Genomic DNA, 18,563 nt, shown 5'->3' on the forward strand with positions numbered 1-18,563 from the left:
TGACCATAGCTGGAGTACTGTGAATGGTTTTGGGCTCTTTATCTAAGGCAAGATATACTGGCATTGAATGCAGTCCACTGCGTTCACCAGACTGATGCCAGCTTTGGAAAAACTGTCTTATGAGGAGAGGTTGAGAAGATTGGGCCTGTGCACCTTGGAATATGGAAGACTGAGAGGTGACATTATTGAAGTATGTAAGATTTTTATGCAACTTGACAGGTTGTTTCCCCTTGTGGCAAAGTCTAGGACCAGTGTGCATAATCTCAATAAGTGGTCACACATTTTTAAGACAGGTGAGCAATTTCTCTGAGAGTAGTGAATTTGTGGAATTCTTTATTGCAGGAGGTTTTGAGGATTGGCCATTAAGAGAGACTGAGATCAACAGATTTTTAAAAAATCATTAAGGAAATCAAGGGTATGGGGAAAAGGCAGGAAAATGGAATTGATTATCAGATCGACGGTAGGTCACACTGAATGATAGAGCAGATTCAATGGGCTGAATGCCTTAGTTCTGTTCCTACATCTTATCATTTTATATGAGAAGGATGTTCTTGTGAAAAGAATGGCAACAAAATAATAAAGCCAACTAAAGACATGGTTGTGGGTGAAATGGGAAAGTGTTTACTGGATGATGTGAAAGGAGAATGTAATGGTTGAAGTCCTGGAGGTATGACTGCCAAAAGACCAGGTGCATGTTTAAGGTAGAATAGAGATCAATTTGTGATGAATGTTGTTGAATGGAGCAGTAAACTAGAGAATGATAGCTACAAAAGGCAAATGTGCATTCATGCAAGTATCTGTTGTTTGAATAGAGCCATCATTTGGTAATTTTTATATCTTCAGACAATGGAAAGTGAGGCATTTAGAGAGAAATGAGGATGGTAAGAAAGTTTGTCATGGTTCTATGTCAGAATGAAGTGAATGTTAAGTGTGTAACTAGAATGGACTAACAACAACAAAACAAGAACAGGGTCTGCGGGAAAAGAGAAATAATAACAACAACCTTGGTTAACCAAACATCAATTATTCGACATTTGGGTTATCCAAATAACGTGGTTCTGTAAAAAAGTTACATCTAAGAGGTATTATTGACACTGGTGCAGCGATCGCATCTTTTGTATGCAATGATTAAAAGTGAATTTGGATTACCTGAAACTGACTCCAAAACTATTTTTGGACAAGATTACAAAGGATAAAACATTACACAGACTAATGGATGTGATTAGCATTTTGTACAAAATTGCACGTGTGTAACTCAACAAACTTCGACAAATTCTGAAGATATGTTCAGATACAGTACTCTATTTGCCAAAGCAAACTTCAGACTGCACTAATCTCTTGCATAAATTAGCTTTAACGCGCTGACAGATATCAATAATCTCGGCTACCATCAGCAACATCCTTCGAGTAAACTATTTTTGTTAATACAGATGGCAATTATTATTGTAACTTATGAAATGTTTTTAATCTATCAAATGTTTAAGACAGATAATACCTGTCCTGAATATTTTCTTCAAAAAATAATAACCAACCTCCACCTCAATGAATTTTATTTACATGAAGTGATTTTATTTGTAAAATATCATGAATTTTTAAGCCATATCCAGTGTTTGTACGCATTTTATCAATTGAATGAAATTAAAATTCTGTAACCACGCTTTTTTTTAAACATAATTATGTTCAGTACGGCTTCCTTTGTTTATGATCAGCAATCAAGTTATCTGAACAAAATACTCCACTCCCACCTTGTTCGGATAATTGAGGTTGTTCTGTATACCAAACAGCTGCTGGTGGAGAAATTACATGAGGCTAAATCAATGGGATGTCATAGCCATAGAAGTAGGCCTTTCACCCCACCATGTCTGTGCTAACTAAACTATGTAAATCCAATTTACCTGCACTTGGCCCATAGCCTATTATACCCTCACATTTTTGATACTCATTCAAGTGTTTCTTAAATGTTCCGAGTGTATTGCCTCCACCATCACCTCAGGCAGCATGTTCCATATATCTTACCATCCTTTGGGTGAAAACATTTTGTCATAGCTCCTTTAAACCACTTGCTTCTCATGTTAAACCTGTGCTCTTTGGCCTTTGACATGTCTGCCTTGGGGAAGAGATTCTCCCAATCTATTCTGTGGGAAATAACATAATGAGAGGTATAAACAATCAGATGCTCCTCCCTCAGCTTCCTCTGCACCAAGTAAAACAAACCCAGCCTTCCAGTCTCTCCTCATAACTGAAACTTTTCATCCCATGCAATATCCTGGTGAATCTCCTGTGCACCATCTCCTAAACAATCATGTCCTTCCATTAGTATGGTGACTAGAACAGCACACAATATTTCATCTCTAACCAATCGTTTAGAGTTCCTTGATACCATATTCTGTGCTGTGGCTAATAAAGGCAAGCATTGTGTATGTTGCCTCCATCACCCTGTCAACCTGTACTGACACCTTTAGAGATCTATGCACTTGTACACAAAGGTCCCTTTGTTCCCCAGTACGCCCTAGGGATGGACCTATTATTTATTGTGCATGTCCTTATTAGACTTCCCAAAATGTCTTGGTTCTCAAATTAAATTTTAAAAACCTGGGAAAGGCAAGGGTAAAGATGAGTGCATGCAACGTGGATCCTGACTTGTTAATAAATCTGAGAAAAGGAAGTAAAATAACATGTTTAACAAATTCCTGCCATGGCCTAATATGTTGGTAGTTGAAAACAAAAGAAAGAAATTTACAAATAAGTAAATCAGTTGCAAGGAATTTGCATAAAACAGCATATTGTACATTTAAGGAATAGAAATGAACCATTTAACTCTTAGTCTGTTCTGACATTGAGTAAGATTGTGACTGATCCAATAGTCATGTTATGGCAAAGGTTGGAGGTTCTTAAACATCTTTACTTCATAAGTCAGTTATTAATTGGATTAATAATTGTGGATCCCTCAGGTACGTGATAATATTATGTTATTAACAATATGAAAGATATTGTGATGTATTTAAGAAAGCAGGTACAATACTGTATTTACTATGGATATCAGCGAGATTCATATGTCTGAATCTCACTGCAGTCTTGTCTATCCTCTGTGTGATGTTTGACAATGACACTCCTATCATTCCACTTGGGTCCTAAGTAAACCTATATTTTAGTTCTTCTTGAGGTATATAATATTTAAAGTTTTTTTAAAGAAACCCTCCGAAGCAAAGCTGATCTCACCTAGAGCTTTAATCTACCAGCTGACGTTGTCATTCTCCGTGCTCCTCCAACCCCACTGTCCTATGAGGGAAACACCTTGTCAACTCTGCTCTGCAAGTATAGTGGCTGTATTCTGTTACTGCCTCTTTACTCACACCAAGTCCATCTCAGGCCATGGCTGATTCATTTATTCTTATCCTGCAGTCACCCACTTAGAGTGTTGGCCCAGTCTAGAAAACAATTTTCACTTTTTTTATGGATCCAAGTTTGAAAATCGCTGTGTAGTAATGTGAAAAAAATGTGATTCACTAGCACATTGATTTTCTGTACCAGCTTAGCTTTCCAATAGCAAACACTAGTCAGCAAAACAAGCTGAAGCCACATTCTGAAGACTTGAACATGTATTCTGGGCAGGGGTCTGCAACCCATTGCTCTGGAGCCATATACAACTCCTAGACGTTTACAACACAGATGGAGGCCATTCAGTCCATAGCATCTATACCAATCAACAAAGATCTGACTACACAAATCCCATTTTCAAGCACTTGACCTATAGCTCTAAAGCTCTTTATTTCATTTTTGGCTCCTTTTTCAGTTGGATCACACTGACAGAAAAATCTTTTCTTTACTTGATTTTTTTCTAAAGAAAAGGTGAGAGCTGTGATTTATTATGAGGACAAAAGGTTGACTATGTTGTATTTTATGGTATTTTCAAATAGCTACTTTCATGCAAATATTATCATAGAACATAGAAAAATACAGCGCAGTACAGGCCCTTCGGCCCTCGATGTTGCGCCGACCAAATCCTACCTAACCTACACTAGCCCAATAACTTCCATATGCCTATCCAATGCCTGCTTAAATGACCATAAAGAGGGAGAGTTCACCACTGCTACTGGCAGGGCATTCCATGAACTCTCAACCCGCTGCGTAAAGAATCTACCCCTAACATCTGTCCTATACCTACCACCCCTTAATTTAAAGCTGTATCCCCTAGTAACAGCTGACTCCATTAGCGGTAAAAGGTTCTCAGTGTCTACCCTATCTAAACCCCTAATCATCTTATACACCTCTATCAAATCTCCCCTAAACCTTCTTTTCTCCAATGAGAACAGGCCCAAGTGCCTCAGCCTTTCCTCATACGATCTTCCTACCATGCCAGGCAACATCCTGGTAAACCTCCTCTGCACTCGTTCCAATGCCTCCACATCCTTCCTATAGTATGGCAACCAAAACTGCACACAATACTCCAGATGAGGCCGCACCAGAGTCTTATACAACTGCAACATGACCTCAGGACTCCGGAACTCAATTCCTCTACCAATAAAGCCCAGTACACCATATGCCTTCCTCACAGCACTATTTACCTGGGTGGCAACTTTCAGAGATCTGTGTACATGGACACCAAGATCCCTCTGCTCATCCACACTACCAAGTAGCCTACCATTAGCCCAGTAATCCATCTTTTTGTTACTCCTACCAAAGTGAATGACTTCACACTTAGCTACATTGAATTCCATCTGCCACCTTTCTGCCCAGCTCTGCAATCTATCTATATCCCACTGTAACCTGCCACATCCTTCTTCACTGTCCACAACTCCACCGACCTTTGTGTCATCCGCAAACTTGCTTACCCAGCTTTCAAGCCCCTCCTCTAGATCATTTATAAAGATGACAAACAGCAACGGTCCCAAAACAGATCCCTGTGGTACACCGCTAGTAACTGCACTCCAAGATGAACCTAGTCCATCAACTACTACCCTCTGTCTCCTTCCAGCCAGCCAATTCCTAATCCAAACCTCTAATGCACCCTCAATGCCATACCTCCGTAGTTTTTGCATTAGCCTACCATGGGGTACCTTATCGAACACCTTGCTAAAATCCATATACACCACATCTACTGCTTTACCCTCATCCACCTCCTTAGTCACCTTCTCAAAGAACTCAATAAGGTTTGTGAGGCACGATCTGCCCTTCACAAAACCATGCTGACTATCCTTGATCACATTATTCCTATCCAGATGTTCATAAATCTTATCCCTTACAATTCTCTCTAAGATTCATGCTATCAATAAAGCTGAAAAATGTGTTGCTGGAAAAGCACAGCAGGTCAGGCAGCATCCAAGGAGCAGGAGAATCGACATTTTGGGCATAAGCCCTTCTTCAGGAATGAGGAAGGTGTGCTAAGATAAAAGGTAGGGAGGAAGGACTTGAGGGAGGGGAGTTGGGAATGCGATAGGTGGAAGGAGGTTAAGGTGAGGGTGACAGGCCGGAGAGGAATGGGTGCAGAGAGGTTGGGAAGAAGATTGTAGGTCAAGAAGGCAGTGCTGAGTCCCAGGGTTGGGACTGAGATAAGGTGGGGGGAGGGGAAATGAGGAAGCTGGAGAAATCTGCATTCATCCCTTGTGGTTGGAGGGTTCCTCGGTGGAAGATGAGGCGCCCTTCCTCCAGGAGTCGTGTTGCCATGGTCTGACGATGGAGGAGGCTAAGGACCTGCATGCCCTTGGCAGAGTGGGAGGGGGAGTTAAAGTGTTCAGCCACAGGGCAGTTGGGTTGGTTGGTGCGGGTGTCCCAGAGGTGTTCTCTGAAATGTTCCGCAAGTAGTTCCTCATTTCCTCTCCTCCCACCTTATCTCAGTCCCAACCCTCGGACTCAGCACCGTCTTCTTGACCTGCAATCTTCTTCCCAACCTCTCTGCCCCCACCCCCCTCTCCGGCCTATCACCCTCACCTTAACCTCCCTCCACCTATCGCATTCCCAACGCCTCTTCCCCCAAGTCCCTCCTCCCTACCTTTTATCTTAGCCTGCTTGGCACACCTTCCTCATTCCTGAAGAAGGGCTTATGCCTGAAACGTTGATTCTCCTGCTCCTTGGATGCTGCCTGACCTGCTGCATTTTTCCAGCAACACATTTTTCAGCTCTGATCTCCAGCATCTGCAGTCCTCACTTTCTCCTATCAATAAAGCTGTTCAGTTTATTTGGCTGCACCATGATTAGAGGTATTGTGTGTGGTTCGAGAAACAAGTTTTATAGTTGTGATCATTCAGTCTCTTAAATAACTGAGATGCTAAATTATCTGAATGTGTTATTAAAACTTAGTTTATAATGCAAATAAAGTGTCAAAAGAATTATCTTAATTATACATGTTAAATTTTAATGATGACTTTACTGACAAAATTGTTAGACATATTTTAACAACACAGTAATTCAGAATTATGTCTACTTTCATTTGTAATTTTTTCTGATGTATTAACTGTCATCTTTGCATAATCTATATCTAATAAATATACCAGAGAGTTGTCAATATGGCAAATATTTGAATAAAAATTTCATTTTCCATTGCAAGGCCCCAGTAGTTTTCACATTAACAACTAATTTCGAAAGATTCTTCAAGTAAAAATGTTGTAAGGCCTGATTTTCAGTTGAGTACTGATGGAATACTAAAATGTTTGAGAGATTTCAGTTGCAAACAAAGCTTTAAAAACCTTTGCAGGAGAATGTGAAAGATCCCATGACACTATTTGAAAAATGTCTAGGGAGTATTGGGCCATATTTAATTCATTACATGCTAATGTTCTTATTGCCATTCGTGTAGCTTTGAAATGTACACATTTGCTGCCATGTTTCCCCTCACAACTGTTCAAACATGGATTGGTCAAGTTCCTGAAGACATAGCATGCATTCTACAAATGCAAGTTCTTTTGACATTATGGTGCTAGCAGATTTCTTTGAAAGTACTAACATTACATTATATTGTCCTATAAACAGCATGTGTTCTCTGAGGTGGATCTGTCGTTTTATAAGGCAGTAAGGTTCAATAGTAGTTACTATGAGCTCAGGCTGTCTGGTTATGTGTTCAGAAAGCTTCATAATTTGCAAAGTTAATCTTGCTTTGACATGAAAAGGAACTAGTGTTGCAACTGGTCTTTTTTCTTGATTCTTTAATGGTTGTCAATCAGTAATGATGTATGGTCCTGCAATGTTGATATACTGTTTATAATGAGTAACTATTAATGCTTAAGGTGAGTCAGGCGTAGATTGTCTTATAACTAAAAGCATTTTATATCCTGTAATGCACAATGAAATATCATGTTTATAACAGTAGCAACTTTGTACTTGGTTTGCTTTTAACGTATATTGAAATATAAACAAAAATCGCTTTACGGTAAGACATAAATGGGATTACAAAGAATATTCTCTTAGAATGATGAAAGTTGGAGAGGGATTAATGAGGTAAAAGGCAATGTGGAGGCCTTTCTCTACAACAAGGACCAGTGAAAAGTTGCATAAACTTGAAGTGGATTTAGTTGTATGGTTTTTAACTCAGGTTTGAATTGATAAAAAGGATTTGATTGGATTGTAAAAATAAATTCCTTTTAAGAAATTCCCAAGCAAACTAACATTATGTCTCAGCATTAGAACAAGGCCATGTTAAGTGTGAAATCAGGAAGCACTTTATGCAAAAATTTTAAGTTCTCCCATGGAATTATATTAACTGCTTAAGAATGAGATCATGAGGAATATGGATCAAAGTATGGCATGGGCTTGATGGAGTAAAGGTGAAATGGTGGGACTAGTTGAGCTACTTTTGCAAAACACTAGCATAGACCCAGGATGTTGAATACTGTCATTTTGTGTCAAAATTAGCAAAATGTTCTTAAAAGTTAAAATACTTACAACTGTAAATGGAATTGAACAAATCTGATATGATCTAATTGAACAAATACTTTCTTAAAAGTTAACGCTATAATTGTGAACTGTGGGGAGGACAGTCAATTTTCAACAAGTAAAAAAAAATCACAACACAAGGTTATAGTCCAACAGGTTTATTTGAAAGTACTAGCTTTCGAAGTGCTGCTCAGATGGCTGTGAAGCAGGATCATACACAGAATTTATAGCAAAAGATTATAGTGTCATGCAACTGAAACAATATATTGAACAAACCTTTTCAAGAAGGCATAAGCTGATGTATCTATTCTCAATCTTTTCTCTTTAAGAGCTTTTCAATGTACAGTATCTACAAAACAGATCTCTCATCCCTGAAACCGCTGTCATGAATCTTAGCTAGACGCTCTTCACAACCTCTTTGCATCCTTCCAGGGGAATCACTTTAGCTCAGTCGGCTGGATTATTGATTTACAAAGAATGTGATGCCAACAGCATGAGTTTAATTCCCTTCACCACCTTGAGGTTACCATGAAGCACTCTCCTCCACAACCTCTTTCCTCGTCTGAATTTTGGTGACCCTCAGCACCACCACTTGCCTCCCTCTAATGAGAGAAGTCCCTCTGGTCTGTTAAGACTATGCAGACACGACATCCTACCAAAAGTGTGATGCTAATCGGACACACTGCTCTAATTGAAGTCAAACCAGTGTTTCCTGCTCAGTCCCTGTAATTTTCTTGTGTACGCTATATCTGTTAATCCCAGGATCTTAATTCTTTTTTAATCAGTTTTTCAATTTGCTATGCCACTTTCAATGAGTGCACATATAAGGTCCTGTATTGGCGCAATGACAATGTCTCTACCCCTGGACCAGGATGGCCAGATTCAAGTCCCACCTATTCCAGATGTGTGTAATAACATCTGAGAAAAAACAGCCCCAGATTCCTCTTTTCATGCACCTCTTTGGAAGATTATCTTTTATATTGCCTTTGTTGATTCTTCTAACCAAAAATGTATAACATCATCATTAAATTTCATCTGCCATTTGTCCATTACACCAGCCTATGCGTTCTTGAAAATTGGCTGTCCTCTCCACAGTTCTGAATTTGTGCTAATTTTTAAGAAAATATTTGTTTAAAGGAAAAAAATTATTATCCATCCCTAATTCCCTAGTTAAGAGTCAATTGCATGATCGTGGGTCTAGAGTCACATGTAGGTCAGACCAGGTAAGGATGGCAGATATTCTTCCTTAAAGGACTTTAGTGAACCACATAATTTATAACAATTGGCAAAGTCAAAAATATGCATAGAACAACCTTGATTATTTTACCGAGACGGGTGGGAACTATTTTGTTTGGATAACTGATCTGATTGTAAACAAAGGAAGCCATACTGAACATAATTATGTAAAAAAAAAGTTTAAGGAGTTTTTATTTCATTCAATCGATAACACTCTATTTCGCTTAAAAAATTGTTATTTTACAAATAAAATCACGGTGTTATCCACTCAGTCATGCATCATTGCAAATAGTGTGCAACTCTGAGGTAAACAAATTCAAAAGCACAGTAAAGTGGAATCAATAACCTCTTCTGAAAGTAAAATATAATGTGTTTTGATAAGTTCCTTCCTGTTTGAGTGAGAATTGCAAAAGATAAAGCAATTCCCAAAACGAGTGCAGCTTGCAATGGTTTGCTGACAAACGTGCCACCTAGTGGCTTGCACAGACATTTCACTTTCGTGAGTGCGAAAGTTGGAGAGAACTGAAAGTCAGAGACATTGAATGGTAGTTTCATGAATGCACGTTCACAGCATGGAGAATCAACTACTAGGAATATACATTCACAATTCAGGAACAAAGGGTCTTGCCAGATATATCCTCCACCGATTTGATGTAACATTTTTACGGGACCTTGAGATCTTGTTCAGATAATTTAAAATTCAGATAATTCATTTGTGGATAACTGAGGGTTGTTCTGTACACTGGTAATAGATGCATGAATGTGGTTGGATATCTGTGTTGGAACAGTGTCTTTGGACAATAGCATCTGTTACTCAGCAGATCTCTGCAAGATAACCCTGCTCACTATGATTAAGGAGGGGACCGGAAAAGCTAGCCTAAAAAGTACTGTTGCACTTCCTCCTGTCTGGAGAATTACAACTTGTGGGATCACTTTTTTGGTCAAAGAAAAAATTTCACAACTTGAACTTTTAGAATAAGAATACTTCTAAGAATACAGCAACCTTGAGGGTTGCTGTCCAGAACAAAGAACTGTAGTGGAACCACATGAGCTATCAATTCTCCAATTGACATGTGACCTCAGTGAGGAGCACATTCCTGGGCGCGACAGCTGAGGGAAAACTGTTGGTAGATCACCTTTCCTTTCCAGTGGAAGGTTTAACAGCAGCACTTATGTCCATGGAGTTGATGTTGCTATCTGATATAGGATTGTGGAAATTTTCAGTCTGACGTTGACAATGCCCTCCCTGTTAAAGGACCTCCAAGTTTGTTTGTGAAGTGCACACAGTCTGTCTAAGCATTTTAGTTTCTACCTACTTCTTATCACAAACATCACTCTAAACAATCCCCCTAATACTGGTTTACTCTATATAATTTAAATATTCTTTTAGGAAAACTAAATGTACACACATCTGAGTACACTTTCTCAAAACCAAAAAATAAATTTATGCAAATCAAAATTAAATAAAAAGGCAACATAAGGTAATATAACTTAAAAGACATCTACAGGATCAAATCAAGATGTCACTGGTGGGGAAAATGATGGATTCCACACCCTGCGGTAACCATCTGTTATGGAAAATGGTGTTTGCTAATGGACACCAAATGCTCTTGTCAAGAAAGGCAAAAAAGAAGCATAGGTAAAGTTTAAGAAGTTATAATCAAATGGGGCATGTGAGGAACGTAAAGCGAGAAAGAACTCAAGCAGGGAATCATGAGAGCAGAAGAGTCTGTGAAATGACCTTGGCAAGTAGTGTTAAACAGAATCCCAAGATATTCTATACATACATTAAAGTCAAGAGGATAACTACGGAGAGGATAAGGATAAAAGAGGCATCTTGTGCTTGGAGCCAGAGGATGCGGGCAAGATCCTAAATGAGTACTTTGCATCAGTATTCACCGCGGAGAAGGATATAGAAGAAAGTGAGATTAGTGTGGGGCATGCTAATGCGTGAGGGCATTTTGAGATCAAGAAGAAATGGTGTTGGGTCTTTTGAAGAGCAGTGAGGTGGATACATCCGCAGGGCCCAATGGTATCTACCCCAGGTTATTGCAAGAGACAAGAGAGATTGCTGGAGCCTGACCAAGGTCTTTGTATCCATGCTAGCCACTGGATGAGTCCTGGAGGACTGATGAATTGCTAATGTTGTTCCCTTGCTCAGGATGGGAAATAGGGATAATCCAGGAAACTATAGATTGGTGAATCTCATTGGTTGGTTGGGAAGCTGTTGACGAGAATTCTTAGGGATAGAATTTACGTACATTTTGGAAAAACATGCACTAATCGGGACAATCAGCACGGCCCTGCATAAGGAGGCCATGTCTTACTCAGTTGAATTTTCCAAGGGGATGCTGAAGGTGATGGATGAGGGTAGAGCAGAGGGTGTTGTATTATGATTTTACTAAGGCTTTTGACAAGGTTCCTCAAGGTAGGCTCATCCTGAATATTAAGATGGATGTGATCCACAGTGACTTGGCTGCTTGGATTCAGAATTGCCTTTCCATAGAAGGTAGAGGACAGTGGTGAAAGTGTTTTTCTTTCTGGAGGTCTGTGACTACTGGTGTGATTCCTGAGATTCTTACATATTTGATGCAACTGCAACATGTCAACTTCTGTGAACAACCAAAATTTTATGAAGCACAGTACAGGACAAGCTTGGGAGAAACCCTGAACACCTTTTGCCATGGTTGCGAAGCTCTCCCTGAACAAAGAAAACAGTCCTTCCTTTATACAAAATCTTTACATCACAGTCAGTAATGGTTACAGGACGACCCCAGTCACTTCCTCATAGTCACATGCCATTTTAGACACTATGCAGTGACCACACCATCTCCAGAAATAATGTAATGCAAATCATCCTTTACTGGCCAGATCTGATGTGAGTTGTATTTTTTGTAACTATAGTGGAGTAGTCAAAGTTCCACCTATAATGTTCTTATTGATTCCTGAATAAGATATGAAAATGTAAATAGTAGGAGATAACAATGTAAATGGCTCTGAATAATAGGAGATGATGTAATTTCTTAAAATCTATCTCAGTCAGAGGCATCCCACTCTAGCCTCGGGGCATCCAATTTCCTGCAGGTCCGCAGAACAAGTTAACTCTTTAATATCACAGATGTTGCGCAAGGATCTGTACCTGGGACCTCTATTTATGACATATGAATGATTTGGGTGAAAATGGAGATGAGTGGTTTAGTAAGCTTGCAGACACAAAAATTGGAGGAGTTGTGGATAGTGTAAAAGGTTGTCAAACTGATTATAATCAGTTTCAGATGTGGGAACAATGAAATGGCCGATGGGGTTTAGATTAGATTAGATTCTCTACAGTGTGGAAACAGGCTCTTCAGCCCAAGCAGTCCACACTGACTCTCCGAAGAGTTACTCACCCAGACCCATTTCCCTCTGACTAATGCACCTAACACTATGGGGAATTTAGCATGGCCAATTCACCTGACCTGCACATCTTTGGACTGTGGGAGGAAACTGGAGCACCCGGAGGAAATCCATGCAGACACAGGGAGCATGTGCAAACTCCACACAGACAGTCACCCAAGGCTGGAATCGAATCTGGGATCCTGGTGCTGTGAGGCTGCAGTGCTAACCCCTGAGCCACCATGCTGTCCTTTAACCTGGGTAAGCATGAGGTGCTACACTCCGGGAGATCAAATGTTCAGGATATGTATACAGTTAATGGCAGGACCCTGAACAATACTAATGTACAAAGGGATCTTTGGGTTCATGTCTAAAGCTTCCTAGAAGTGGCCACACAAGTAGCTTGAGTGATAAAGAATGCGTATGGCATGCTTGCCTTTCTTGGTCAGGGAAGTTGTTTATAAGAGTCGAGATGTTATTTTGCAGCTTTATAAGAATTTGGTTAGGCCACACTCAGAATATTGTGTTCAGTTCTGGTTATCACATTCACGGAAAGATGTGGAGGCGTTGGAGAAAGTACAGAAGAGGTTTACCAAGATGACTCCTGGATTAGAGCATATACCTAGCAGGGGAGACTAGAAAAACTTGGGTTGTTTGCTCTGGAGTTGAGGAGGCTGAGGGGAGACTTGATAAAAGTCTATAAAATTATGAGATGCATATTTAGGGTTGACAATCAGAATCTTTCTGCCCAGAATTGAAATGGCTAATGCGAGGGGGCATGCATTTAAGGTGAGAAGGGGAAAATTCAAAGGAGATGTGAGGGGCATTTTTTTACAGTGGTAGGAGTCTTAAGTATGTTGCTGCATTCGTGGAGGCAGTTATGATGGGAGTGTTTAAGGGACTTTTAGATAAGAATATGAATATGCAAGAAATGGGGGGATATGAGCAAGCAGAAGGTTAAGTTAATTTTGACATCACTTTGTGGGACAAAGGGCCTGTTCCTGTGCTGTTCTATGTTCTAAGAATATCCAGGCCCAGATATAGTCACACCAGTAACGAATACAAATTAACCTCTGTTTCTGGTGTAAATAATTGAGGTAAGAATGTTAGCCCGGTAATCGAGTGCTATCTGAGGATCATTATTGTCTGCTTAGTTTTAGTTGATAGAAACCTTAGTGTGACTTAGTTCAGAGGAATAATGCAGTAGTACTTGTATACTAGAATTTCAATTTTGATTAAGTGTTGTAGGAAAAATGTTTTTCTGGATGAGTAGCAATAGGAAATCCACTTTTTAATTTAAAATAGTGAAATTACTTTAGGATAGAACTTGTAAATATACTCCATGCTCCTGTAAAAGTTGGTGGTTTCCTGAAGTTTTAAACAGTTTGTGTTTTTTTCCCATAGAATGCAATGAAAATGAGTCTCCATGAGATCAGTGAAAATGTGAAGTTGGGAAGAGAATATGCCTTATTGGGAAATTATGATTCTGCATTAGTGTACTATCAAGGAGTAATTGAACAAATTCAAAAATACTTGTCTTCAGTCAGAGATCCTTCGTACAAGCAGAAGTGGAACCAGGTTAGAACCTCTATTATTTATACTTATGTTGCACAACTTGTGCTGGATGGAATAATTTCTGATTCTGTGCTCACATTTGCCACATTTTAGTTGGAAACTGTTAATATTTGACATCAACAAAGTATAACCATTGAGTTGAAAATTCTTATCCATCTCCAGGGAAATTTTGCATTAACAGTTAAGCTGATCCTTAATTTCTTGTTCTTCTCAAATGAATTTGTGCATTTGTTATCACTTATGATTTCAATATTACAGCAGATCTACTGTCTTTGGTCAAGTACAAAATCGTCTCCAAGTTCCTATTGCTGCATGATTGCTTGTCATGCATTCTCCACAGAGTTATTTGCATTATAATTGTGATTTGATTTTTCTGCCCCAAACGCACTCCGTTCTCATTTTTAAGCGCATGATCCCTAACCACCGTGCACTAAAATACGTTAAACTATATTTGGTTCAGGTCTTCCACTGAGAATATAGGTGCTCCAACAGTGTATTGAGACCATATAGAGGTTTGGTGCAGCTGAATCCCCGGAAATTGCCCTGGTTGTTGAAACTTCCGTGGTACCTTTATCCAACATCTGAAAATGCCTTAATGTTTTCGTTAGAATTGGAGACTTTGGAGAGTTCTGACTGATTTAGTTTAATAGATATCCAAGAAATGTCAAACTGTTAAAATCTGCTTGAATTCCTGCATAATTATAAAGCTGAACCCCATTGCCACCACTGACTCTACCCTGAGTGTATTCAACCCAACAACAGCCCATGTGAACCTCCTTGTCTGAGATTGTATTTCCTCCACTCTCGCTAAACTGAATTCTCTGTCAGACACACAGGCACACCCACTTTCCTGGAGCCTCAACTCTGTCCTTGTGCCACCTTATTGCTTTCACCTACCCTCACTTAACCTAGTTAGTTAACTCCTCTCAGTACCCAAGTACGTGGCTTCAGAATATTTATATCCTCAGACAATAGAAATTGTCATGAAAGAGGAACATGGTTTCAACACTGATCCACTTCGCTGCTGACTGTGTAGATTCCTGGCCTTGAGTGGATGCCTCTCCTAAACATTTGCACAGAGAGCTCCAAGGTAGGCGTATTTTTGATCTGATTAGGACGGGAAATAGGGTTTCCAATATTTTCAATTCTGATTGGAAGACCTGAGCCATTGTAAATTTGCTGAAGCTAAATGTCTGCAGTACAGGAAAGATAGTAGCAGAAAAATGACACTGTCCATTAAGTAGGTTACTGCTGTGAAATGCTGAGAGAGTTTTCCATAGATTAAATACATGAGAATATGGTCTGTCTTACATATACCTATCTTTATGATCCCTTACCTCTGTCACAAATGACACACAATTAAACTCCACATAATGGACCCTTTGTCACAGTCACTTTTAAATGTAACTTTCCAGACAACATGTTGCTCAAAGGGCAGTTTACCTATTATTTTTTGACTATCAGATTCTGAGTCATTTTTTTGACCATGTTTTGCTGAGTCTGAACTGGCTAATTGAGTTGTAGTACCGACAGAAAATCTCAGTTTTGTGACTCAGTAAATGCTGTTGTTCATATTTTTTTAAAAATGTCAAATTCTTTAATGAAAACAATTTGTTGGATAAACTTGGCAGGTCTGACAGCATCTGTGGACAGAAAGCAGAGCTAATATTTCTGGTCCAGTCACCCTTCATCAGAGCTAGTGATAGCTAGGTAAAGGTGGTATATGTGCTGAAGACAAGACCTGGGAGGGTTAAAGGAGTAAGGCAAAGGGATAGATAGTGAATAGTGAAGGAGAGAGGAAAAAAGTTGCTAATGGGACCCTACATAGGTGAAAATGGGTTGAATCCTTAGAAACCCTGCAGTGTGGAAACAGGCCATATGGCCCAGCGAGTTCACACCAACTCTAAAGAGATCCTACCAAAACTCTCACCCCTACTCTATCCCTGTAACTCTGTATTTCCAATGGCTAATCTACCTAACTTATACCATCCCTGGACGCTATGGCCATGTGATGACCAAGCCTGTGGTGTGTAGATGGGTAAAGAACATGGAAGAAGGTGCTCAGGCCCTAAAATTATCGAAGTTGATATTGAGTACTGTAATTTGCAGGGTCCCCAAGTGCGAAATAAGATGATGTTCTTCCAACTTGCCCTGGGGCATGTTGGAGCACTATAGCAAGTCTGAAATAGAAATGGTGGTGTGTTGAAATGGCAGGTAACTGGAAAATAGGGGTCATTTTTGCTGACAGAATGTGGGTGTTCTGCAAAGTAATCTCCTGATCTACATTACAAGGATGTTGCCAGGGTTGGAGGATTTGAGCTATAGGGAGAGGCTGAACAGACTGGGGCTGTTTTCCCTGGAGCGTCAGAGGCTGAGGGGTGACCTTATAGAGGTTTACAAAATTATCAGGGGCATGGATAGGATAAATAGGCAAACTCTTTTCCCTGGGGTCAGGGAATCCAAAACTAGAGGGCATAGGTTTATGGTGAGAGGGGAAAAACATAAAAGAGACCTAAGGGGCAACTTTTTCACGCAGAGGGTGGTACGTGTATGGAATGAGCTGCCAGAGGATGTGGTGGAAGCTGGTACAATTGCAACATTTAAGAGGCAATTAGATGGGTGTATGAATAGGAAGGGTTTGGAGAGATATAGGTTGGGTGCTGGCAAGTGGGACGAGGTTGGGTTAGGATAACTGGTCGGCATGGTCAGGTTGGACCAAAGGGACTGTTTCCATGCTATACATCTCTATGACTCTATGTAAAGGAGGTGGTGTGTTTGCTCACAACGTAAATTAGATTGAGTAAAGTGAAGTAAATTATTTCTTCACATGGAAGGTGCGTCTGGAGCCTTGGATAGTGAAGAGGGAGGACATAACCAGGCAGGTGTTCACTTTCTACAGTTACGTGGAGAAGGACTATTCAAGGGTGTACCAAAGAGAATGGTTACTATGGAATGCTGATGATGGAGGGGATGAGAGTATGTATCTGATGGTGGCATCTCACTGGAGGTGGTGGAAATGGCAGCTTATGATCCTTTAGATGCTGATGCTGGTTGGGTGGAAAGTGCAGGGCAGTTCTATTTCTTGAAGTGAGCAATAGTAGTAAGCAAAACCTTTGGTTTTAATTGATAAGCTTTCAAAATTTAATCTGTAGGAAATGGATGCGTACACTTTCTTCCTCACCTTAGCTCTTCCTTCCAAATACTCTGCTTACCCTCTCTTTCTTCCCAGTCTCATCCATCTCTCTCTCCCTCCCTCTCCCTCCCTATCCCTCTCTTCCTCCCTCTCTCTCCCTCCCTCTCTCCCTCCCTCTCCCTCCCTCTCCCTCTCTCCCTCCCTCTCCCTCCCTCTCCCTCTCTCCCTCCCTCTCCCTCCCTCTCCCTCCCTCTCCCTCCCTCTCCCTCCCTCTCCCTCCCTCTCTCCCTCTCTCTCCCCCTCTAACCACCCATGTTATCCATACAAACCATAAAATAAACTGTTGATAAAATCCGAAGCTATACCTGAAGGAAAAGGTTAATTCTGTAAACCTTCAAGCTACTTTGAAAACCAGAAGCCCTTCAAAAAATGGTAGTGCTTTTAGTTTCACTGATCAATGTAGTTACCCCTACACCTCGGTTAAAGTCCCACCTGCCCCAGAGCTGTCTAATAATATCTCCGAGCAGGTTGATTAGAAAAACATGTTACATTCTGTACACTGCACATACTTTGCATCATCCTTGGAACTGCAATCATAAAAGTTTCATTAGTAACCCCCTTCAATGATTAACAGCTGAGAGATGGACATCAATCCCATCCAAATCTAGGCATTGAACCGAGGTTAGTGCAATTGAACAAAACTGTAAGTAAAGGTCACAAAAGCATAAAAGACAACTAAATATTTGTTATAGTGTGTTATCAGGATTATCTTCTAAATGTATTTATAATGTTATAAATCTTGCTTTGTATTTTATAAGTTCATGTTCTGAAAAAGAAAATGACTATTGTTTAGTGTTGTGGATTTCAGTGATGTCAAACTCTAAAATTCTGCATTGCTTGTTTTGAAGTTTTAAAGAATTTACTTTGTCCAGTGGTTTATCATGGTTCTCACAACATTCCTACCTGACAGACCTTCAAAAATGAGATGAGTGATCAGAGACTATGTTTCTGTTACTATGAAGAGCAAGGCTGGTAGGTGTAGGGAGTGACTAGAGAAGCTGAGGCTGTGGTCAAGAGAAATAAGGAGGCATGTGTCAGGTCTTGACAACAGAGATCGAGTGAATCCTTAGAGGAGTGTCAGGACAGTAGGAGTACACTTAAGAGGGAAAATTAGGGGGTGGGGGGGTTGCAGAAAGGTCAGATGAGTTAGCTTTGGCAATTTGGATTCTTCTTAACCCTGAAGTTATTCTACAAATACATTAAACATAATGGAGTAACCAGGGAGAGAACAGTGCTCCTTGGAGGTCAAATTAGTTGCCTACGTGTGGAACAGCAGGAGATGGGTGAGAAGCTAAATGAGTATTTTACTTTAGCGTTT

At 40.0% G+C, this 18,563-nt stretch overlaps 1 protein-coding gene across 1 annotated transcript in view; it reads left to right on the plus strand.

The window, feature by feature from the left end:
• Window positions 1-18,563, plus strand: part of LOC132833745 (katanin p60 ATPase-containing subunit A1-like) — a 47,137-nt gene that overhangs the window by 2,458 nt on the left and 26,116 nt on the right. The window contains exon 2 of the mRNA XM_060852276.1: window positions 13,882-14,055. Within this exon, the coding sequence (XP_060708259.1) occupies window positions 13,888-14,055 (168 nt within the window). The 5' untranslated portion in view covers window positions 13,882-13,887. The remainder of the gene's footprint in view (window positions 1-13,881; window positions 14,056-18,563) is intronic.

The sequence above is a fragment of the Hemiscyllium ocellatum genome, chromosome 3 (genome assembly GCF_020745735.1).
Source record: "Hemiscyllium ocellatum isolate sHemOce1 chromosome 3, sHemOce1.pat.X.cur, whole genome shotgun sequence".
Taxonomy (NCBI): Eukaryota; Metazoa; Chordata; class Chondrichthyes; order Orectolobiformes; family Hemiscylliidae; genus Hemiscyllium; species Hemiscyllium ocellatum.